Here is a 24,182-nt window from a genome sequence, read left to right as displayed (position 1 = left end):
CAAGCACAATAGGACTCTCCTCTAGTTTCCGCCCCCCCCCCCCCAACGGTTCGGCCACACCTGCGTTGGCCGGACCGCGCCACCGTCCAGCCCCCTACCGCTCAGTGTGTAGGGAGGAAGGGTTGGGTTGGGAGGTGAAGAGATGTATTTTGGTGTAGTTTTGTTAGTAGTATTATGTGTACAGTAAGTAAAAGCATTTTATAATGAATACGGTAGAGTACCAGTAGCCAATGGAGGGACTGACAGAGTGATATGGCAGACATTGAATGGCTGGCAAGGAAGATCAGGCTCACAGCACCATTCAAAATGGGTTGCAGTGCCATTTTATTGATGTTAATAATACTATATGAACACAAACATTTCCAATTTATATGATTTTAGCTGTTTTCATCAACTTTTAAAGAAATTCATATCGAGATCAAAAGCACTTGAGGATCTGGGAACATTCCTAATAAATAAAGAACCCAACAATGTGTTGCACTGTGGCTGTAGGTATTATAGGGGATGTAGTTATGTGACTGTCAGTCAGGAGACCAGTGGTCACAATACCTCACCCTACATCCCAACCCCTGAGAATCCCAACAGTCGGCAGGGAGTCTAGCAGTGACTATTCCCACTTGTGGGTGTCCACTAAACCCATAGCCGAGCCGGCAGCGTGCCGAGCATAGTGAGCTGCTTGTTGCGCTCACCACCCTTCCCCTCCGGGCATCTCAATGCCGTAACTCTCACTTCGGTATGCTGACTGGCGGTCTCTTGATGGCTGGTTGCTGATGCTCTGGTGGGCTGTGATGTCCTGACGTATGAAGTCAAATTTGGATATGAAGTAAGTTGCAAAGTCAAGGGCAGACAGTAAGGAGGGGAGATGCGGTGGTGGTGAGCAGAGGAGGGAGTTGAAAGAGGTGACAGGGGTCGGAAGACTGGGAGGAGATGAGGTTCTTGAAGTGTGACTGTTTAGCAAGGGAAAGGGCAGCACTGAAGAATGAGAGCATAAGTTTGAAATGGAGGAAGTCTGCCTTAGAGCGTGATTTCCTCCAATGTTGCTCAGCAGTACGTGAGCATTTTTGTAGATGTCTGTTGCATTTGTTGTGCCAGCGTTGAGCTGTTGATCTGCGAAGGTGAATAGTGGTTGGTGGAGCTGCAGAGTCAAGAGCAGAAGAAAGGGATGCATTATATAAGGACGTGGTTTGTTCAGGGCATGAGAGAGAGAGAAAGAGAGAGAGAGTGAGAGAGCAAGAGAGAGAGAGAGAGAGAATAGTATATAGAAATGAGTTGAACAGGAAGAATAATAAAGTGGTGTAAATAGCCTCAATATTGTACTTAGTGGCGGTAGCCTTAGGAGGTAGAGACGGGAAAGCAGAGAGAGATAAGTTAAAAGAGAGCAGGTGGTGGTCAGAAAGGGGAAAAGGGGAATTGAAGAAATCAGAAATATCACAATAGTGAGTGAATACCATATCCAGTGAGCTCCCATAAACATGGGAGGGCGAGGATGTCCACTGGTAGAGACCAAGCAAAGATGTGAGGTTAAGGAGTTTACAGGTTGGGGATTTTGTGGGGATATCAATTGGGATGTTGAAATCACCAAAGATAAAGGAAATGTGTCACGATCCGGGTAACTGGACACCATTTTCTACCAGTTAGGTGTCTCCTGAGATTGGCTCAGCGTGCCAGGGCCGGGTCATAACTATGTTTTGTTTTACATTCTATCTGGTGTTACCTGCAGTGCTGGCTCAGCGGCCTTCTCAGTGTTTACACTCAGCTTTAGTTTGGCACTCTCAGCCCCGTTACGGACTTCACCGCCGCGCCCGTGATCCTGCCGCATGGAAGCTGAGTGTGGTGTCCTCTGTGTGCTGCGGCCGCCGCCGCCATCCCTGTGGCCGCTGTGCATGAGTGGGAGAGCGTGGAGTCTTCTACTGCTGCGGTCTCCGCCGCCATTACTGTTTGGCACATGGTTCTTTTCCCCTTCAAACTCTGTCATGGGCGCAGCCATGTTGGATATAATCACATGTTACTCTTCCACCAATCTGCTGTGCTGCTGGAGCCTGTGTCTACTTGTTAGCCAATGCCTGCTCCCCAGCAGGTATAAATATCCTGTCCCAGCACCCAGGAAATGGTCAGTGCTTCAATTGTCTTTCCAGTGATTACAGTCTTCAGCTTCACTAGAAACTCTCTTGTGGATACCCTCTGCAGTACAGCCTGACTCCCCTGTGATTATACTTTGCACTGCAGCCTGACTCTCCTGTGATTATACTCTACAGTGCAGCCTAAGTCTCCTGTGAATACACTCTGTGGTGCTGCCTGACTCTCTTGCTATTGCACCCTGTATTTGCAGAGTGAATGCCTTGGCTTCCAGCAGCTCTTCTCCAGTGGTACTCTGTTCCCACTGTTCTCAAGAATCTACTATTACAGCTAAGTGCTGTCCCTGCGATCCCTAGCATCACATTAATGCTTTACCTACAATCTCAAGCATCATAAAGCATTTTAAGCCTATCCCTAAGTTACTGGTCTCAAACCAGTAGGAACTCAGAGACTCTCTTTGATGGTTATTGTTTTGTTGCACCTTCTAAGACTTTTATTATTTAATAAAAACCTTAAAGTCACCTCCAGTTGTCGTGGTCACGCCTTTGGGCATTGGTGCTGCAGTCCCTGCACATGTCTAGGAGTCCCATCTCACCTCCTAAGTTCATGTACCCGTCAGCCCCTACAACTGAGGCTTCCCGCTACCAACATCAGCCCTCAGTTGTGACAGTAAGCCTGACCTAACGGAGCCGGTCGTAGATCAAGTCCAAGGGACTAGGCCGATGCAAGAACTGGCAGCCCGCCTTGAACATCAGGAGGCTGCACAAGGCCATGTTATCCGATGTCTTCAGGACCTCTCCTCCCGGCCAGATGAAATTCAGGCAACCATCACGGGTCAGGGGCGTCCAGTGTGCCGACTACAGTACCTACGGTTGTATCCCCACCCACCATACCCATTTCTGCTCCACGTCTCCACTTGCCGACACCTGCTAAATATGATGGATCCCCAAAAGTCTGCAGGGGTTTCCTAAACCAGTGCGAGATCCACTTTGAGTTGCAACCTGGCAGTTTTCCTACAGATCGCACTAAAGTTGCTTATATCAAATCCCTCCTTAGTGGCTCCGCCCTCGATTGGGCATCACCCTTATGGGAAAGATCAGATACTCTGTCATCCTATTCTGACTTCGTGGCAACCTTTGGACGCATCTTTGATGAGCCAGGTCGAGTGTCATCAGCCTCTTCTGAAATCCTCCGGCTACGTCAGGGGACACAAACTGTAGGCCAGTATTTAGTTCAATTCCAGACTTTGGGCATCTGAAGTTTCCTGGAATGAGGAAGCTCTCTATGCAGCCTTTTGGCATGGTCTGTCTGAAAGTATTAAAGATGAGCTCGCTACTAGAGACTTGCCTTCAAAATTGAATGAGCTCATATCGCTCTGCACTAAAGTTGACCTACGGTTCCGCGAAAGGGCTATAGAGCGAGGCAGGTCAACAGTTCCTAAGACTCCTTCTGCTCCTCCTCCTGGTCAACCATCTCCGCCCAAGGATGAACCTATGCAGATAGGTCACTCACGATTGTCCCCAGCTGAGCGTAGAAGACGTCTATCTCATCGTATTTGCCTGTATTGTGCTGCACCTTCCCACCTCATTAACGCCTGTCCTGAGTGTCCGGGAAACTCCAAGTCCTAGCCCGCCAAGGAGAGGGTCAGCTAGGAGTAATGAATTCCTCTCCGTCTTCAAGTGACTGCAACCTCTCAGTTTCCCTTCAGGTGGCTCAACGTACCAAGAATCTTATTGCCTTGTTGGATTCTAGAGCAGCCGGAAACTTTATAACTGAGAAGTGTGTTAAGCAGTGGTCTCTTCCCACTGAGAGACTGTCATCTCCTATTTTTTTAACTGCCGTGGATGGTAGTAAGATTTCTGATGCGGTGATTACCTCCAAGACCCTACCTATCCGTCTGAGAGTAGGGGTTCTGCATACAGAACTGATTTCCTTCCTGGTAATCCCAAAGGCCACTCATCCTGTGGTTCTAGGCCTCCCATGGCTTCATTTGCATAACCCTCAAGTTGATTGGAAGACTACCCAAATACTGGCACGGGGTCCTTCTTGTTCTGAGACATGTCTACATAAAGTGCTTCCAGTCTGCAAATCTTCCTCTAAGTCTCCTGATGTTCCACATTCTCCATATCAGGATTTCACCGATGTATTCAGCAAGTCCTCAGCTGATATTCTTCTTCCCCATAGAGAATAGGATTGCCCTATCGATCTCATTCCAGAGAAAACTCCTCCTCGTGGAAGCACGTACCCATTGTCATTGCCTGAGACCCACTCCATGGAAGAGTATATTAGGGAAAATCTGGCTGAAAGGTTTATCCGGCCTTCATCTTCTCCAGCGGGCGCAGGCTTCTTCTTCGTAAAGAAGAAAGATGGCGGCCTGCGGCCTTGTATTGACTACAGGGGGCTGAATGACATCGCAGTGAAAAATTGGTACCCTCTGCCGCTTATCACCGAGCTATTTGACCGTGTCAGTGGAGCCACCATTTTTACAAAGTTAAATTTGAGGGGTGCTTATAATCTCATCCGTATCCGGAAGGGTGATGAGTGGAAGACCGCTTTTAACACCGGTGACGGACATTACGAATACCTCATCATGCCTTTCGGACTCCTCAATGCTCCAGCGGTATTCCAACACTTCGTGAATTACATCTTCAGAGACATTCTCTATCAACATGTTGTGGTCTATCTCAATGATATCCTTATCTTTGCGAATGATTTGGAGGAACATCAGTTCTGGGTGAAAGAGGTTTTGTCCCGTCTCCATACTAATCACCTGTATTGCAAACTGGAAAAATGCGTCTTTGAAGTCAAATCCATCCCATTTCTAGGGTATATTGTGTCCGGTTCTGATCTGGAGGTGGATACCGAGAAACTTCAAGCTATTCAAGATTGGCCGATTCCTGTAACGCTCAAAGGCATCCAGAGATTTTTAGGTTTTGCCAACTTTTACAGGAAATTTATTAGAGACTTCTCCACTATTGCAGCACCAATTACTGCGCTAACAAAGAAAGGTGCTAACCCTTCCAAGTGGTCAGAAGAAGCCGTTCAAGCCTTCCATCAGTTAAAACAGAGGTTTATCTCTGCTCCAGTATTAAAACAGCCAGATACTAGCTCACCCTTTACCCTGGAGGTGGATGCCTCTTCTGTCGGAGTGGGTGTAACCCTGTCTCAAAGAGCCAATGATGGTCATCTACATCCCTGTGATTTTTTCTCTTGGAAGTTCTCTCCGGCCGAGCGTAACTATGCCATTGGTGATCAAGAAATTTTTGGCTATCAAACTTGCGCTGGAAGAGTGGAGATACTTGTTAGAAGGAGCTTCTCATACCATCACCATTCTGACGGATCACAAGAATCTTTAGTATTTAAAAAACGATCAATGTCTTAACCCTCGTCAAGCCAGGTGGGCACTCTTTTTCTCTAGATTTGACTTCAAACTACAGTTTTTCCTGGGTCACAGAATCATAAGGCTGATGCCCTTTCCCACTCTTGGGAGCAAGAAAATAAGTCTGAGTCTACTGACAAGCATTATATTATTGATCCAGTGGCGTTCTCCACAGTGAGGATGTACTCTATGACCCCATCAGGGAAAAGTTTCGTAAAGCCAGCTCTCAGAAGGAAACTCCTGCATTGGGCACATTCCTCTCTCTTCACCGGACACGCAGGCATTCAGAAGACCTTAGAATTTGTTTCCAGATCATACCGGTGGCCGACCCTGAAGGACATTACTGGGTTTGTTGCATCATGCCCAAAATGTCCTCAACACAAAGTGCCTCGCCAGTCACCCGTTGGGAAACTGGTCCCGTTATCTGTTCCTCATCATCCGTGGACTCATTTATCTATGGATTTCATCACTGATCTCCCTATGTGTAATAAATTCAGCACCATCTGGGTGGTAGTTGACCGGATCACCAAGATGGCTCATTTCATTCCTCTCACCGGTCTTCCATCAGCTTCCAAGTTGGCACAAGTCTTCATTCAAGAGATGTATAGATTACACGGTCTTCCTGAGGAGATAATTTCCGATAGAGGTGTTCAGTTTGTGGCCAAGTTTTGGCAAAGTCTTTGCCAGGCTCTCCAAGTCAAGTTGAAATTCTCTACAGCCTATCACCCTCAAACCAATGGGCAAACTGAGAGGATGAATCAGGACTTGGAGGCCTTCCTCCGTATCTATGTATCCTCTTCCCAGGATGATTGGGTTAAACTCCTCCCGTGGGCTGAATTTTGCCAGAACAATCAGTATCATTCTTCATCTTCCTCCACGCCATTCTTCACCAACTATGGGTTTCACGCAAAAGTTCCAGAGATCCAACCTCTTCCAACAACATCGGTGCCTGCAGCTGAAATCATGCTTCGGCAGTTTTCAAATAACTGGAAGAACATTCGAGCAGCTCTTTTGAATGCATCCTCCAGGTACAAGAGATTTTTCGGATAACAAGCGTAGGGCAATTCCTGCCCTTAAAGTTGGTGATCGTGTTTGGCTGTCTACAAAGAATCTAAGATTGAGGGTTCCTAGCACGAAGTTTGCCCTCCGCTATATCAGACCTTGCCTGATTGAACAAGTCATCAATCCAGTGGCTTACAAGCTTCAGCTACCTCCATTTCTGAAAGTTCATAAGACATTCCATATTTCCCTTTTGAAACCAGTGATTCGCTTTCATTCAGCGCTTCCCTCTGCTCCCAAAGTCCAGACTCAACGTTGTGTTGAGTATGAGGTCACCAAGATCCTGGATTCACGCCTCAGATATGGTCATCTTCAATATCTGAATGATTGGAAGGGCTATGTCCTGAGGATTGGTCCGGAATTTCCATGCCAGATTTCCTCGGAACGTGTCCTGAGGCAACTTCTAAAGGGAAGGAGGGGGGGGTGCTGTCACGATCCGGGTAACTGGACACCATTTTCTAACAGTTAGGTGTCTCCTGAGATTGGCTCAGCGTGCCAGGGCCGGGTCGTAACTATGTTTTGTTTTACATTCTATCTGGTGTTACCTGCAGTGCTGGCTCAGCGGCCTTCTCAGTGTTTACACTCAGCTTTAGTTTGGTGCTCTCAGCCCCACTGCGGCCGTCACCGCCGCGCCCGTGATCCTGCCACATGGAAGCTGAGTGTCGTGTCCTCTGTGTGCCGCTGTGCATGAGTGGGAGAATGTGGAGTCTTCTACTGCTGCTATCTCCGCCGCCATTACTGTTTGGCACATGGTTCTTTTCCCCTTCAAACTCTGTCATGGGCGCAGCCATGTTGGATGTAATCACATGTTACTCTTCCACCAATCTGCTGTGCTGCTGAAGCCTGGGATAATTGTCAACCAATGCCTGCTTCTCAGCAGGTATAAATATCCTGTGCCAGCACCCAGGAAATTGTCAGTGCTTCAATTGTCTTCCAGTGAATCCAGTCTTCAGCTTCATTAGAGACTCTCCTGTGTTCACATTCTGCAGTGCAGCCCGATCCTCCAGTGGTTACACTCTGTGGTACAGCTTGACTCCCCTGTGATTATATTTTGCAGTGCAGCCTGACTTTCCTGTGATTATATTCTGCAATGCAGCCTGACTCTCCTGTGATTGCACTCTGTGTGGTAGCTGGACTTTCCTGTGATTACACTCTGGTGCAGCCTAACGCTACTGTTATTGCACCCTGCGTTGGCAGAGTGTATACCTTGGCCTCCAGCAGCTCCTCTCCAGCGGTACTTTGCTCTCACTGTCTTCAAGAATTCACTACTATTATCAAGTGCTATCTCTGCGATCCCTAGCATTACTTAATGCTTTGCCTACGATGTCTAGCATCATAAAGCACTTAAGCCAACCCCTATTACTGGTCTCAAACCAGTAGGAACTCAGAGACTTTCTTTGATGGTTATTGTTTTGTTGCCCCTTCTATGACTTTTATTATTTAATAAAAACCTTAAAGTTACTTGCAGTTGTCGTGGTCACGCCTTCGGGCATTGGTACTGCAGCCCCTGCGCATGTCTAGGAGTCCCATATCACCTCCTAAGTTCAGGTACCCATCAGCCCCTACAACTGAGGCTTCCCGCTACCAACACCAGCCCTCAGTTGTGACAAAATGCCAGAAGAGGGGAAGCCAGGAACCAAAATTGTCAAGGAATTTGGAGGAAATGCTAAGGGGATGGTGAATGACAACTACTCAAAGATGAACAAGCTGGAAGAGACGTACAGCATGGACCTCAAATGTATGGAATGTAAGGGATGCTTCTGGGGTAAGAGTAGCTAGAGGGTAAAAGGACCCCAACCCCACCACCATGGCAACTCCCAGGTCGGGGGAAGGGGGGGTCAAACTGTAGTATTCCCAGCAGAGAGAACAACAAGAGTAGTGGTGTCAGAGGGGTAATCCAGGTTTCTGTAATGGTTAGGAGTTGCAGGAGTTGGAGATGGAAAGGTCATGTGTGGGGACCAGTTTGTTACAAACAAATCTGGCATCCCAGAAGGGACACGATAGGGGTTATGAGTTTGTGCGAGATATGCGAATGAGATTATTAGGGTACCTGTAGCATTGAGGTGAGATTGTTTTGGAAGGCAGTATTATTAATATTACCAGAGGGTGTGGTGAAGGTGCTGGCTCCTGAGCTAGGAAGGTAAACTGCAGGAGTCTGGCAGAGAGGGGGTACAGTGTGATACTGATGAAGGTGAGGGGACAAGGAGAGGAGGCGGGGATAAGGGCTAAGTGTTGAGATAGAGGGCCCATGGTGGGGTAGAAGTGAATGACAGTGGGGTGACTGGAGAAGAGGCGAAGGAAAACAGAGAGGAGAATGAAAGACAGGAGTGGAGAGAGGTGATGTAGGAGACTAGGAAAGAAGGATAGAGGTGGTGCCAGGGTGAAGAATAAAGGATTATGTAGTTAAAAGCCCATCTTAATGATGGACACCAGGGGCAGATTTTATTAGGAGGGTGGTCACTACTCACACAGGAGCTGCTGGGTTTCTGGAAGTCCTGCTGCTGGGAGCCGGAGCTCTGCCATGGTGTGTGTGTGTGTGTGTGTGTGTGTGTGTGTGTGTGTGTGCGCGCGCGCGCGCGCATGTGTGTGTGTAGTGTGTGTGTCAGGGACGTGCGGTGAAGTAAATCGCTCAGGAGGCACTGGCTAGTACCAGAGCCATATTTATACGCAAAATATGAGCCCAAGGGTGCATGTGGGCATTATACACAGGTACAGCAGTACACTGTATACTGCTGGAAATTTGGTGAATTTTGATCAGAGATGTGCAGAAAAGATAGGCTGTCATTGACTTTTTACTCCAGATTATTGACTACAAAAATGATTACAATAATATAAAGAAGATATTTCTAATATATTTTTTGTAATTTTCATATACTTATATATTCAAAACTCTGACCTATACGTTAGTATGACAGGAAAGGCTCTGCCTAACCTACCTCACCTCACCGCACGTCACTGGTGTGTGTAGTGTTATGCTTTTATAACTATAGATGCTGTATATCTGTAATGGGCAGGCTATAATGATGCTGCACCATATACACCAGTACTGGCACGTGTAAGCTCCTCAGTGCCCGCAGAGCTCCCAACGGGTCTGGGGGGGGTAAAAGACACCAGTAGTCACAAGCAGCTGGCTGGAGGGGTCTTGGCATGCCTGTGCAGGGTGTGGGAGGGGCGAGCACAGGACCCCATCTTTCTCTCAATGCACAGTATATATATAAAGCAGCTGAGCCGGTTATCTGCCTCCTCCTCTCCCACATCATCTACAGCCCCAGCACTGACCCCTCCTCCTCCTAGTCACCGCATTGCTCACCCAACACAGGATCCCACCTCTTCCTGCTAGACTGATTCACCTTCTCCCTCTGCTGCTAGGTCCTAGGATGGCAAGTAACTGGGGTTGCAGCATAGTATATGGAGGAGGGGGTGCAGAGTGTGCAGTAGTTGGTGGGGGCACTATATGGAGGATGGGGTGCCCTGTATATAGGGGCATTATATGGAAGGCTATTGGGGTGCAGTGTGTATATAGGGACAGTAAATGGTGGGGGTGCAGAATATGGAAGAGGTTTTGGAAGCAGTGTATATAGGAACAGTATATGGTGGGGATGCACTGTACATTGGGAGTGTGTCTCCCCAGTCACTATCTAACTCAACCCCTCCCCCACGTCTCTCATCCCATGCCCTATCTTCCCCTACCCCCCTCTCTCCCCAGTCCCTATCTGCCCCTACCCCAATCTCCAACCCCAGGTCCCTATGTGTTCCTACCCCCACTCTCTCCCCAGACCCCTTTCTCTGTATGCAGCAAGTGTAAAACAGTCAGCTCAGTATTATTAATATAACCAACAGCAGGTTAGGAGGCTATAACATCTACCTGCAGTTTTACTTTCAGTTTGAGCTGTGGGAATCATATGGTCCCTGTGGCGGCCTCCAGTGGCCGCCAGCGCACATAACTTTTGAGAGGAGCAGCCTTGGCTTTTATGATATAGGATGAGTGTTGGGGAGAGTTGTTGTCAGCCTGGACTTCGGGCCTAATTCAGACCTGATCGCTGGCTAGGGTTTTTTTGCACTGCTGCGAGCAGATAGTCACCACCCATAGGTAAGTGTATTTTTGCTTTGCAAGTGTGCAATCGCATGTGCAGCCGAGCGGCACAAAAAAGTTTTGTGCAGTTTCTGAATTGCCCAGAACTTACTCAGCCACTGTGATCACATCAGCCTGTCTGGGCCTGGAATCAGTGGCGTCACAAGCAGGGTGCGGGGGGTGCAGCCCGCACCTGGGTGTGACGCCTACTAAGGGGTGACACCACACTGTGGGCTCCTCCGCAGTGACAGGAGCCGAGCGCTGCTGTGTGAAAGTCTGCTACAGCACCCGGCTCCTGTCATAGAAGAGGAGCCGACAGTGCTGGTAGACTGTCTCCGGGGGCAACTCAGTACAGCCCTACATCTCCAGAGATGTTGGGCACGCCCCCGGAGTAATGCCCCAGTGAGGCCACGCCCCTTTGTTGTCGGCCACGCACCTTTTTTGCCGCGAGCGCGTACCGGGTGTCACCACAACCGGTGACGCCACTGCCTGGAATTGACGTCAGACACCCGCCCTGCAAATGCTTGGACACACCTGCATTTTTTCAAACACTCCATATACTAGTGTGCGATCAGGTCTGAATGACCCCCCTTAGTGTGAATGAGGTAAAATTAGGTGGAAAATTGAAAACTGGAGTTGTGGCTGGATGAGAGACAGAGCAGAAGAATTGCAGAAATGCAGGTAATGTAAGTTTTCAACGGCAGTTATATAGTTTCAAGCAAAAGTTTGATCAATGCAAACATTTATTATAAAGTAGATTGTGTTAGAAATTAGTGGATATGACGGTGGCAATTTAGACTGGATTAGCAAGTATATAAACTATGGTTAACTAACACAGGTTACCAGTGAGGCAAATGTTTAGCTAATAAAAGGTGATAAAATACATTGTGTTTGATTATGCATTATAACCCAGTATATCTTCATTAACTATTTCTCACTGAACAAAGGTATTTGCAATTGAGCAAATCATAATATTACAAATGCTCTTAAACTCAATATGATTGTATAGTGATCACAGACAGAGGGAGGATTGCAGGGTGTTAGGAAGGAACATACTGGACATTTGAAGTTGTGATACAGTTCATATGTTGTAGCTGTAAGATGTTTCCCCTTCAGTTTCCGTTTCAGTATAAGTCCAGTGTAAGTCTATCTCAGCTATTACATTATAAGCACACTTGTTATTCTCACACTTTGAATTCTTCACACGGCTATAAACAGCAAGGGTATCGTTTGGACGATATGGATATCCTCTTGTGAGTGTACTGCTGGACTCCCTACTCTGCCTCAAAAAGAAAAAAAAGCCTTTTGCGGTGGTGCCATCTGAATTCCACCGGGACTTGATTGCTTTTTTTGCCTTAAAAGCTATCTGCCCACTGCAAATTTAAGAGAGGGTGAGAACTATTTTGGGATCAGTGCAATATATTTCATGTCTTTATGTCATTCATGTTTTTATGTAATTTCTGGAATAAATTGTGTTTTTATTTATAAACACTTATGCCATTTGTCATCTTTGTCACGTAAGGCGCCTGTGTACACAACAAACTTTTTCTTGTTCAGTATCCATTTAGAGATGTGGTGTTCCCTTGTTATTGTGTAACGGCTGCCTATCGTGACATGTATTGCGCACTTTTGGTTATATTTTTTATCCTGTATAAACAGCAAGAGGGCAAATGTAGGGACCATGAGTGAGGTGGTCACCAGCTACTGGCACAGAGAGCACTGGCTAGGGGAGAAGGGAGGCTGTGGCTGTGTTTAGCAGGCAGCCAGTGAAAGCTAAGGGAGGATAGGGCCTCCCTGCAGCTCTGTAATGTGCAACTGCTAGATAGACTGGGCATCCGTGATGCAAAGCATCCTGCCACTTGTCAGGTACATACCAGCATTAATAACACCAGTATGTACCTAGAAATGTGATTAGACTTGCAAAGGACAGCTCTCCTGATAATACAGTAACTACAGTTTCAGGGCTTCCAGGTTTATGACCCGGGAGTCCTTCAGCACATACGCTTGATAACACGCACGCAACAGAGCATGCTGGGAGGGATCTGATTGGATCCCTCTCAGGAAAATGTGATAAGAAGCCCATAGGCTTTTATTGGGTAATGCCATCTAAAGATGGCGTTAACCACCGGGTACTAGCATGGTACATATGGAAATGCTTGCAAAACTCTAAATATGGCATTTAAGTTTGTTTTTATAGCCGCATTTCTGCCTTTGGTACATCCCGCCCAATATACCTAACTTATAAACGATAGTGAGTAATTAGTTGTCAGGCTCCGGAGCCTTACCTCCGGCGGGTGCTCCCGCGGGTTACCGTCCTGTTGGTTGGCACGGCTGCGGCAGCAGGGAGCTGCTGGCGACGGGTCCTCCCGGACGGGGTCCGAGGGTCTGGAGAGCCGGGCGATGCGGCGGGGATCGCTGCGATAAGGTCCTCTGGTGGTGACACAGTATAGTGTGTCAGAGAGAGAAGCTGGCTAAAGCTGTGTGCTAACAGCTAAGTATGTCTCCTGTGCTGGGGGCAGACATGTTGGAGACCAGAGTATTACCAATGAAGTTCCCAATCTGTGTTCAGCCAATCCTGCATGTTCTCCCCTTACAAAAGGGGGCTGGCTCCGAGGGAGAGTGCCAGTGCTTCAAGTTACCTCCTTGTGAAAGGTTCTCCAGCTCTGTGCTCCCAGGTTACTTCTGGTTCTCTGGTCCTGGTTGCTCTCATCCATCGGTTACCTAAATGCTGCTGCAGTCCTGCTGTCTAAAGCCATTGCCACTCGTGGAAGCACTCACGGGGTTCCAGGTCTTAGAGGATCTCCAGGTGCTAACGGCGGTTTCCGCAGCAGTCCTCATTTATTCAATGTCCAAGTTCTTCAGCCTCATCTTTCAATCACAAACCACAGTCTTCATTTAGTCAAAGTCCAAGTTCTTTAGCCTCGTCTTTGTTAGGAATGTCTGTGTGTTTGTGTTGCCTTGCATTATGTATCATTCCTGCCTCTAGGGGTCTCACTTGCTGCCTTAGGTCTGATTGGCAGTTGCACACTCTGTCCCTGCAGGTAGATTACCTGATTGTGAGCAGCTGTGGCCAACACCTTGTGCTGCTATTTAGCTCCAGCTCACCAGCATTCATGTGCAGATAATTGTGGTTCCATGTGATTTGTGACTAGGCTCTCTCCAGTTATCCTGTCCTGCTTCTGCCATACCTGCATCTCTGAGACATTTCCTGGAGCCTGGTTTCACCTATGCCTTGTTATGAAACTTCTTGCCCTGCTGGAGCAATATCTGCATTCCTGAATTATTATTTGCAGTCTGTTTCCACCCCAGCCTGGTTACTTCATTTTGGTATGTTATTTTCCCTCTGCTTTGTTTTAACCTGGATTTCTTCATGTTCATTTTCTCCTCTGCAATTAATCTGGACTGTATCTAAACTCAAGCATAATCATACTCCCTGTTAAATATCAAGCCATTACTATTATCTGAGAATATTGGATTCTGTTCCATGTTTATCAAGGATCCATTCTCTGTATGCTGATATCTTACTGGTTCTTTCACTGCAATAAACCTTGTTTAATTTTCACCTGGCTTCAGCTGACCTCATTTCAGGTTCTTCCTGCATGTGCACACACAGAAGCTTAGTAGCCATAACAGAATGATCTGCCAAATAAACATGTGCAGGAGTTGGAGGTAATAGCTAAATTTTATAAAAAGGCTTCACTTCAAAAAAGTTTCCTGCCTCTTCAGTTGATGCCGTTCGTAGATTCTACTTTGCTAGCGGATTTCCGAGAGAAACTGGAGAATATACAAACCCTGTCTTCCGAGATACTGTCTGCTCTGCCTGAATTTTCAATACGATTACCAGATCCCTTTAAGGAGACGCAGGGGAAAAGGGAAAAATACGAGTCTGGTGCTCTCAATTCTGGCCGCTGTTTTCCAATTCCAAGCAAAGGCAAGTTCTGAAGTTTTCCACGACCCAGCCTCTCTGAGGAAGAGAAAAGACACAGAAGGGATAAAAAACTTTGTTTTTATTGCGGCAGGTCTGGACATTTTATTCAATTATGTCCTGCTCGCAAACACAAAAAAGGTCTTTCTTCAGTCTGCCAAAACGCCTAATTCTGCTCAGTTATGCCATTGTGGCACTCAAATTTCAAAAGGAGGGGTGTCCGGCCCAGCGACCCCAGGAGGGGTGTCTAGCCCAGTGACCCCAGGAGGGGTGTCCATCCCTGCTGCCCTTGCCTTTGGGCATGAGGACTCTACTGACCTTGCCTCACGGCATGAGGTCTCTGCTGCCCTTGCCTCACGGCATGAGGTCTCTGCTGCCCTTGCCTCATGGCATGAGGATGCTGTTTTTCCGTCTATCGGGCGAATAAGGACTGCCGTGTCAATGGTCAGTCCAAATGTTATTTTGTCTTTCAGGGTCACTCAGTCATCCAAGTCTGCCTTGCCAGAGGTCCGTGAGGTGTCTGCCTTGCCAGAGGTCCGTGAGGTGTCTGCCTTGCCAGAGGTCCGTGAGGTGTCTGCCTTGCCAGAGGTCCGTGAGGTGTCTGCCTTGCCAGAGGTCCGAGAGGTGTCTGCCTTGCCAGAGGTCCGAGAGGTGACTGCCTTGCCAGAGGTCCGAGAGGTGTCTGCCTTGCCAGAGGTCCGAGAGGTGTCTGGCTTGCCAGAGGTGTCTGCCATGCCAAAAGTCGTGCCAAGGCCTGTCCAGCCCCAGGAGGGGGCTCTGCCTGTCCAGCCCCAGGAGGGGGCTCTGCCTGTACAGCCCCAGGAGGGGGATCTGCCTGTCCAGCCCCATGAGGGGGCTCTGCCTGTCCAGCCCCAGGAGGGGGCTTTGCCTGTCCAGCTCCAGATAGAGGTGCCTGCCCAGCTGGGGCCATCTGAGGTGTCTGCCCAGCCGGGGCCATCTGAGATTTCCCTGTCTAAGGTGCAAGAAGAGTCCATCTTGTATGAGAGGCCACTGTTGTCTATGCTCCCTGATGTAACATCTAATTTGGAAAGCCGAGTCGTTGAGGAACTGCCTTACTTTGATGGAGATATCTCTCAGTATTTAGCTCTCTTCAAGTATTATCTGAATTTTGATGACTTTTCCCCTATTGATATCATTGCTAACATATGTATGAGGTTCAGAGGGGGGACCTTGAAGTGGATAAGTGGTCTTGTAAATGCGGAAGATCCAGTTTTACAAGATTTGCCCGCTTTCCTCAAGGCAGTGTCCGAAAGATTCAGTCCACCAACTGTCCTCGCTCTCCTGGATGAATCTGTTAAAGTGTGCCCGTCTGAGAACCTGCCTTTGCAGTTTGGGCAGCACCCTCAGTTTTTGAGATGTGGGCACATATCTTTAGGTGTTCACGCAGATTGCTCGGCAAGTTTGGCTTCTACAAATTTACCATCCGCTCTTGATACGATCCAAGAAAATAAGGGGTCAGTACTGCCGTTGGGTTGTGGCTCTGATTCTGAGAGCGAGCTTCTGGAGGATCCTAGACTTGTTATTGATGGACCTGTACTGCCAAGTAGTGTCTTTGTGACACCTTCAGATAGGTCTAGGCAACCCAAAAAGAGGAGAGGAAAAAAGAAGAGAAGGTGAACTTTTAAGCATCTGGAATCCGCCTGTTTAAGGGGGGGATAATGTTAGGAATGTCTGTGTGTTTGTGTTGCCTTGCATTATGTATCATTCCTGCCTCTAGGTGTCTCACTTGCTGCCTTAGGTCTGAATGGCAGTTGCACACTCTGTCCCTGCAGGTTGATTACCTGATTGTGAGCAGCTGTGGCCAACACCTTGTGCTGCTATTTAGCTCCAGCTCACCAGCACTCATGTGCAGAACATTTATGGTTCCATGTGGATTGTGACTAGGCTCTCTCCAGTTATCCTGTCCTGCTTCTGCCATACCTGCGTCTCTCAGACATTTCCTGGAGCCTGGTTTCACCTATGCCTTGTTATGAAACTTCTTGCCCTGCTGGAGCAATATCTGCATTCCTGAATTATTATTTGCAGTCTGTTTCCACCCCAGCCTGGTTACTTCATTTTGGTATGTTATTTTCCCTCTGCTTTGTTTTAACCTGGATTTCTTCATGTTCATTTTCACCTCTGCAATTAATCTGGACTGTATCTAAATTCAAGCATAATCATACTCCCTGTTAAATATCAAGCCATTACTATTATCTGGGAATATTGCATTCTGTTCCATGTTTATCAAGGATCCATTCTCTGTATGCTGATATCTTACTGGTTCTTTCACTGCAATAAACCTTGTTTAATTTTCACCTGGCTTCAGCTGACCTCATTTCAGGCTCTTCCTGCATGTGCACACACAGAAGCTTAGTAGTCATAACAGTCTTTCAATCACAAACCACAGTCTTCATTTATTCAAAGTCCAAGTTCTTCAGCCTCATCCTTATTCATAAAACACAGTCTTCAGTTCCTCTTTACCGGATTTCTTCAGCTTCACTCTTCAAGTAATTTAACCATAGACTCTAATTCTCCCAGTTTCTTCTATTTCTCCAATATTCGTGTACAGTTTGATTATTCATTAAAACTACAGTTATCTTCCTACAAAGTCCTCCTTTTCCTTACGCCCTCCGGCCTATGTTAACACTTAGTTTGGCTTCCACCCGATGAGGAGGAATTACATTCAACCACCTTGTTTACTCTCCTCATAGGTAGCTGTCCCTTCAGCCAAAACTCGGTTGTCGGAACCCCCACTTACGCCGAGCGTGACATTAGTATAGCTACATGTTAAAAACTGGACTTTGACTACTAAAGCTGTCTTCAGATTTTATCTGGATCCTGCACTGAAAAAGAATAAGAACCTGCAGGCTAGATGATGCAAATAGTGTACCCGTGGCTGTACATGGTGCATATGCACGCTGTGACTAGTTACAGAAGGGTATGGGAATTCGCTGCCGTGATACATATGCATGTAGCAAACAATTTCATGTAGGATGAACTAGTACACATCTGTACATCTGTGACTTGCGGTGGGGTAAGGCAGGTGAGGCAGAGCATTTCCTGTCATACGAACGTTTGTGTAGGAAAAAAAACTGTGTTCCCTAATGCACACCGAGTGAAAAATTCGGTGCACTCGGTGTGCATTAGGGAACACATAGTTTTTTTCCTACACAGAATTACCCCTCCCTTTTAGCACCTGAGTGACATTACAATCTGATTGAGCAGCTTTCCATTTGGTGCATACGAACGTTTGTGCCAGAGTTTTGGATGTATTAAGTACTGTATATGAAAACTACAAAGAATATGTTTGAAATATGTTATTTGCATTATTCTAATCATTTTTATAGCGAAAAATTTAGAGTAAAAAGTCTATGCCTAACTTTTGCGCTCATCTCTGATTAAGACTAACCAAATTTCCAGGAGTTTATACTGCTGCACCTGTGTATAATGCCCAGATGTACCCTTTAGCTCATATATTGCTTGTAAATCTGGCTCTAGTGATAGCCTGTTGCTCCTGAGCCATTTAGCTCACCGCACGTCCCTGCTGTGCATAAGGCCTAATTCAGACCTGATCACAACTCTGCGAATTTGCAGAGGTTTGCCTTCGGATTGTCGCCGCCTAGCCACAGTGAAAATCCACTCAGTACAAGTATGAGTGTGCGAAAGCTTTGCTAATGCCAGTTAGCTGCAAATCCGTTCGCAACTCACTGAGTTTTCCAGTCTTTGCAGTTTGTGTGTAGCCCAGGACTTACTCCTACAGTGCGATAGAAACAGGCTGATCGGGCCAGAGCTGACGTCACACACACGCCCTGAAAACACTTGGGAACTCCAGCATTTTTCCTGACACTCCCAGAAAACTGGCAATTACCACCCACAAACGCCCACTTCCTGTCAATCAATCTGCGTACGCCTAGCGATCAAAAAAGACGCAAATTTTTTTTGCAGTTTGGCCTCGCGTCTGCACATTATGATTTGGACACATGCGCAGTCATTCGATAATCACCTGTTTTGCGATTTCGCACAACAGCGATCAGGTCTGAATTAGGCCCTATGTGCTGCTATAAGTAAGAATAAGATTGAAGAAAGAAACATCTCTAATCATAACTTTCTTTACAGTGATAACTGGCAGGAAAAAGAAGCTAAGCTGCGGAGAAAAGTGACAAAGGTTCTGCAATGTGATGCACTGAAGAAGAACCCATATGATCCTGAGGTGATGCCAGAAGCGGATTGCCTGCTTTCCTGTCTCTGCTTAGAAGCACCATGTAAAGACCCGGAAGCCTTCTGCAACACCCTGAAAAGTTTTTATGACCTCCTTAAGCCAGGAGGTCATCTGATTATACTGAGTGTTCTTAACTGCACATTCTACTTTGTTGGTCAGAAAAAGTTTTCTAGTCTGTCCTTAACTAGGGAGGACCTTGAGAGAGCATTTAAAAAGGCTGGTTTTGAAATTGAGGAATTAAAGGTTGTACCACGTAATGATAAGTCAAGGATGGACATAACCGATTACGACAGTTTGTACTGTGTCCATGCCCGTAAACCACTTAACCTGTAAGCTTAATAAACAATAAGGGGGATATGCAAAAGTCTACGAGATGCAGTCATTGGAGGGCAGACTAGGTGGGCCAAGTGGTTCTTATCTGCTGTCAAAATTCTATGTTTCTATGAGATTCTGGCGTCTGCCTGATTTTTTTTATTTAACAAACCAATATAAAGAAAATAGCAGCGCTAAATACAATTAATACCAGAATGAGATGGATTGTGTGAAAACAGATTAAAACATTTATTATAACTCTGATAAATAACCATTAAAAATCAGTATGATCACCAACAAAATTATTGAAAGTAAAATGGAAGTGTCCGTTCCTTTTTAGTAATAACTGGACAACAGTATATGCAGACTTAAAAGGCTTAGGGACTGATTGCACAGTCCCAATGGGAAGTTGTTACCGCTTCTTATACCGCTGGACGGAGAAAATCCCAAAATAAATTTCTTCAATTAGGAGCTTGATATCATAGTCTCAATCCTCACCAATATGCGGAGCTTTGCTTGCGGAAAGAGTCCCTGGTAGGCCTGTTATATCCACCATGTGTTGAGTCTGAACGTCCGGTATGGTCCGGGCACTTGTTTTGTAACAAAATGGTCGGTGATCAGGATGGCATCCTGATCACTGACCATTTCGTTAACCTGCTGCAATTGAACCTGCAGCAAGCGCACACCAAGACAGCAGCATAGCGAATGCAGCGAGCCCGCAAGGGCTTTGTTGTGCTCGCCCCCCCCCCCCCCCAGCACCAGTATTCTCAATGCCGGGATCCTGGTGTCGGTATGGTGATGCAATACCAACCCTCACAAGTGCCTGTATCTCTCAGGCTATTACATTTCTCCCTAGCTGCAGTGTGACTGATGATTTCTCCAGAGTTTCTCTACGATATAAAATACTTGCTGATATACTGTCTGTGACTGACACTTTGCAGTGATGAAGGTAGTGCGTCATGTTCATAAACCGATGCAAAACAATTATTACATTTATCATTTGAATAAACGTTTGGCACATGTTGACAGCGAGTAGTTAATACATTTCTGGCCACTCCTCAGCCTGTAACTGTTTCATTGCAAGGATTTTCTTTTTTTCTGTCTCTCTTGTATAGAGTCTCTTTTGGAACATTAAAGCTGGCTACGTTCTAACATCAATGTTAGCAGTTCTTCTTTTCTATGAAGTAAAGGAAATGGAGTTCTCAATAAAGACACAAAGTTACCATTGATACAAAATGCATTGTAGATTCAATACTCTGGACAAGTTTGCAAATGCTCATTGTAGTTAATTTTGAAATCATTTAATTAATTTCTTCCTCTGTTCAGAAGTCATTCAAAGATGTAAAAATGATAGCAAAGGAAGTTTCCAATATTGCATAGAGTAGAGTACCATAAAAAGGATCCCAATGTTCGTCACTTTTCTATGAAGCACTAACTCTAATACCATATTTTTTAGTTTGTATATTCAAAAAACTAGTTTGGTTCCTTCAAAATTTCAGATTTGTATGCACAGTAGTTTCCATCATGTGTCAACATAGCAAAACTAAGGGGTATATTCAATTAGTGTCGAAAGCTTGTGCTTCCAGAATGACTTACCTGATTCTGTCTGCATCTTTTGCTGCATTCGCGTCTGCGACTTTATGCTAATGCGCTATAAAGCCCTTCCATGGTGAAGATCTGTGCATGTAAATGCGCAAGGACTGAGGCGTCTACCTGCATTATCTGCAGATGCTGCATTGCAGTTTGGAGCTACTTTAGATGTACCATTGGTCGCATGATGGAAACTTGCATCGGCCCCATGGCAGGTGTAGATTGTCCATCTGAGTATGGTCGCCTATGTGAGTGGCTGTGACTTTGTGTCTCTGTATACATCTGCTTTCAGCAACACACTTGCGACACTCCCATGAGACACAACTTCTCCGTTCATCTATTTAGCCACCCCCCCCCCCTTTATTTCCCAGTCACCGTCCAGGAGCGCTCCTTACATTTTTGCTTCCATGCATCTAAATTTGCACTACAACTCCGTATAAACAAAGGGACTAATTTAGTAGGGATAGCAAATTCTGCAAATTAGCAGAATCTGCTATCCTTTTCCTAGCATGCTGGTGGGCCACCTATCGCTGGGCAAGGCCACCCAGCATGCTGACTGCCGCCTCTCCCCACTTCAACAAGCAAAAATTGCGATCATATCACAATTTCTGCTTGTTAGCAGAAACAGATGATGACTCCTGCACCCGCAGCAGTCCTGCCACCACGTTCTTAATCGCGGTGGCTGTGTGTGATGTCACGCAGCCGCAGTGATCACGCCCCCGACACCCCCCCGTTTGGCCACCTCCGCCCCTGCAACGTTCCGTCTCCGCCCTGAAGGCAGTCTATTTGTACTGGGATTGCTGGTACTGTGCGGATGAAAGCCTGTTGAGTGGTGTAGTTAAGAGAGATGAATTCAGAGAATTCATTTTACAAAATGGAGGCAGTTGCACCTGCTGCAGAGTTTGGTATGCGTGACCCCCCCCCCCCGCTGCACGCTGCTGGCTCGGTGTCGACCTGTGGTTATCGCAGGTTCTATTCCCACTTTATGGTTGTCGTGGACACCCACGAGTGGGAATAGTCCTTCCTAGTCAGCATGCCGACTGTCAGGATTCTCAGAGGGTGGGATGTAGGGCAGTGGTGTAACTAGGGGCCCGCAGCCCCGTCGAGCGCTTGGGGGCGCGCAGGGCTGCGGGGCGCCCTAGTCGCCATTGATTTCTGCTGAAAAGGAGGGACACGGAGGGCACACAGCGCGCCTCTCCTGTGTGTCCCTCCTGGGCCTCCGGCAGCAGCGGCGTGTCTGTTAAATGAAGTGCTCTTTCTCGAGGGGGGGGGGGTGTACCTGGCACTGGGGGAGCATATTTAGCACTGGGGGAGAATATTTAGCACAGGGGGGTTTACCTGGCACTGTGGGAGCATATTTAGGTGGTGTGCTGATGGCACTGGGGGAGCATATTTAGCACTGGGGGGAGGGGCATATTTGGCACTATGGATGGGCATTTTTGGCACTTGGAGAGGGCATATTTGGCACTGGCAGGACATGTTTGGTACTGGGGGAACATATTTGGCACTGGGGGTATATGTGTACCTGACACTGGGGGGAAGGGACATATTTGGCACTGGGGGCATATGTGTACCTGGCACTGTGGGGGAATATCTGGCACTGGGGGCATATGTGGCACTGGGAGCACAGCCCTAGCAACAAGCATTACCCCCTAGTTACAAGCACAACACCCAGCTCATGAAATCCATGGGAACATGCATTACCGCCTAGCAACGAGCATGACCCCCAGTGCATGAAACCCCTGGCTACGATTATTACCACCTGGCAACAAGCTTGAAACCCAGCACATGAAACTCCTGGCAACGAGCATGACACCCTGAGCATGAAAATGCCTGACACCATGCATGGAACCAAGAGCATGAAACCCCTGGCAACGAGCAGGTAATTTAAAAGTAATTAGAAGCCTTACTGTAGGACTTAATGTGTAATGGGCATAACTCCACACAACGCCACCACCCACAGAGAGAGAGAGAGAGGTCTGTCTCCCTCACTCTCCAAGTCCGAAGTGAAAATGGCGGTGGCACGCGACTGTTTATATGGGATCCAAAACCTGCGAGAATTCAACAGCGGGATGATGACGTTTTGCTTCGTTCTGGTTTCCGAGTCTGGCGGGAAGTCCCGAGTCGGACTCGGATCCTGGCTTGGGACGTGATGTTCAGGGGAGTTTGGTTTCCAGGGAACCAAACCTGCTCATTTCTAGTTTAAGCACAGTTATATATATAATGCAAGAGCGGCACTCTGAATATGAAGTACGGAACCATCTTTCTTACATCAATGTTTCACTGAATAAATAATTCTGAAATAGTAATGTATCAAAAGTAGTTCCATACTTCATATTTTAACAAAGTCGATATATATACAGTCCCCGGAGATTATGGACCTTGCTCAGCAGTGAGCTCTGTTTTTCTGTGCCCATATCACCCGTGAAAGAAGCAAAGCAGGCTGGGCTTGGCAAGGCAGCATCGTGAGCGAGTGTCAGTGTTTGGGAGTGTGGCCAGGAACTCAGAGCTGGGAATTAAATAATATTATACTCCTATTAAATATTACATTACACCCATTCTAATATAGTTACTCTCTAGAATTTATTGGACACATGTCCAGATACTGAACTCATTGACTGACTATATTCTTATCAGTGCAATTATCTTAGAGCACTTAGAGCCTTAGTGATCCTCATTATATCAATAAAATTGAATAACAAATGACACAGGTAGCGAGCCTTGGTTTTAAAATTCACTTTATTCAATTATTTCACTCACTGTATGTAATTAATGGAGTATTTGTTGTACAGGTTGAGTATCCCTTATCCAAAATGCTTGGGACCAGAGGTATTTTGGATATCGGATTTTTCCGTATTTTGGAATAATTGCATACCATAATGAGATATCATGGCGATGGGACCTAAGTCTAAGCACAGAATGCATTTATGTTACATATACACCTTATACACACAGCCTGAAGGTAATTTTAGCCAATATTTTTAATAACTTTGTGCATCAAACAAAGTGTGTCTACATTCACACAATTCATTTATGTTTTATATACACCTTATACACACAGCCTGAAGGTCATTTAATACAATATTTTTAATAACTTTGTGTATTAAAAAAAGTTTGTGTACATTGAGCCAGAGAAAACAAAGATTTCACTATCTCACTCTCACTCAAAAAAGTCCGTATTTTCGGAATATTCCGTATTTCGGAATATTTGGATATGGGATACTCAACCTGTATTGTATTGTCTAATTTCGTTTTTTTTGAACAATCCTAAATGGATTTATTAAAAGTTACATTTTAAAAGAAAATATTTATGTGCGCCAACAAAGAGACATTCTTCGCTCTTCTTTTTTCTCAAGGGATTGACCTAGCATTCAAGTGGTTCAAAATGATTTTGTTAGCAATAGTTACTATATTTATCAATATAGGCACTACATTTTTAGCCAAACCCGCAGTGAGCCAGTCTGTGAGATTTGCACATAGGAAATGGAGGGGTAGCAATGATAGACATAATTTAAGTATCATTGATAAATACTAAAACCTTATTCCAGAA

The 24,182-nt window shown here is 46.3% G+C and overlaps 1 protein-coding gene across 1 annotated transcript in view; it reads left to right on the top strand.

The window, feature by feature from the left end:
- Window positions 1–20,189, top strand: part of LOC134966467 (nicotinamide N-methyltransferase-like) — a 34,272-nt gene extending 14,083 nt beyond the window's left edge. Inside the window, exon 3 of the mRNA XM_063943229.1 lies at window positions 18,628–20,189. Coding sequence (XP_063799299.1) covers window positions 18,628–19,063 — 436 coding nt within the window. The 3' untranslated portion in view covers window positions 19,064–20,189. The remainder of the gene's footprint in view (window positions 1–18,627) is intronic.
- Window positions 20,190–24,182: the final 3,993 nt, after the last annotated feature.

The sequence above is a fragment of the Pseudophryne corroboree genome, chromosome 10, assembly GCF_028390025.1.
Source record: "Pseudophryne corroboree isolate aPseCor3 chromosome 10, aPseCor3.hap2, whole genome shotgun sequence".
Lineage (NCBI taxonomy): Eukaryota > Metazoa > Chordata > Amphibia > Anura > Myobatrachidae > Pseudophryne > Pseudophryne corroboree.
This window is presented reverse-complemented; position numbering and strand designations above follow the sequence as displayed.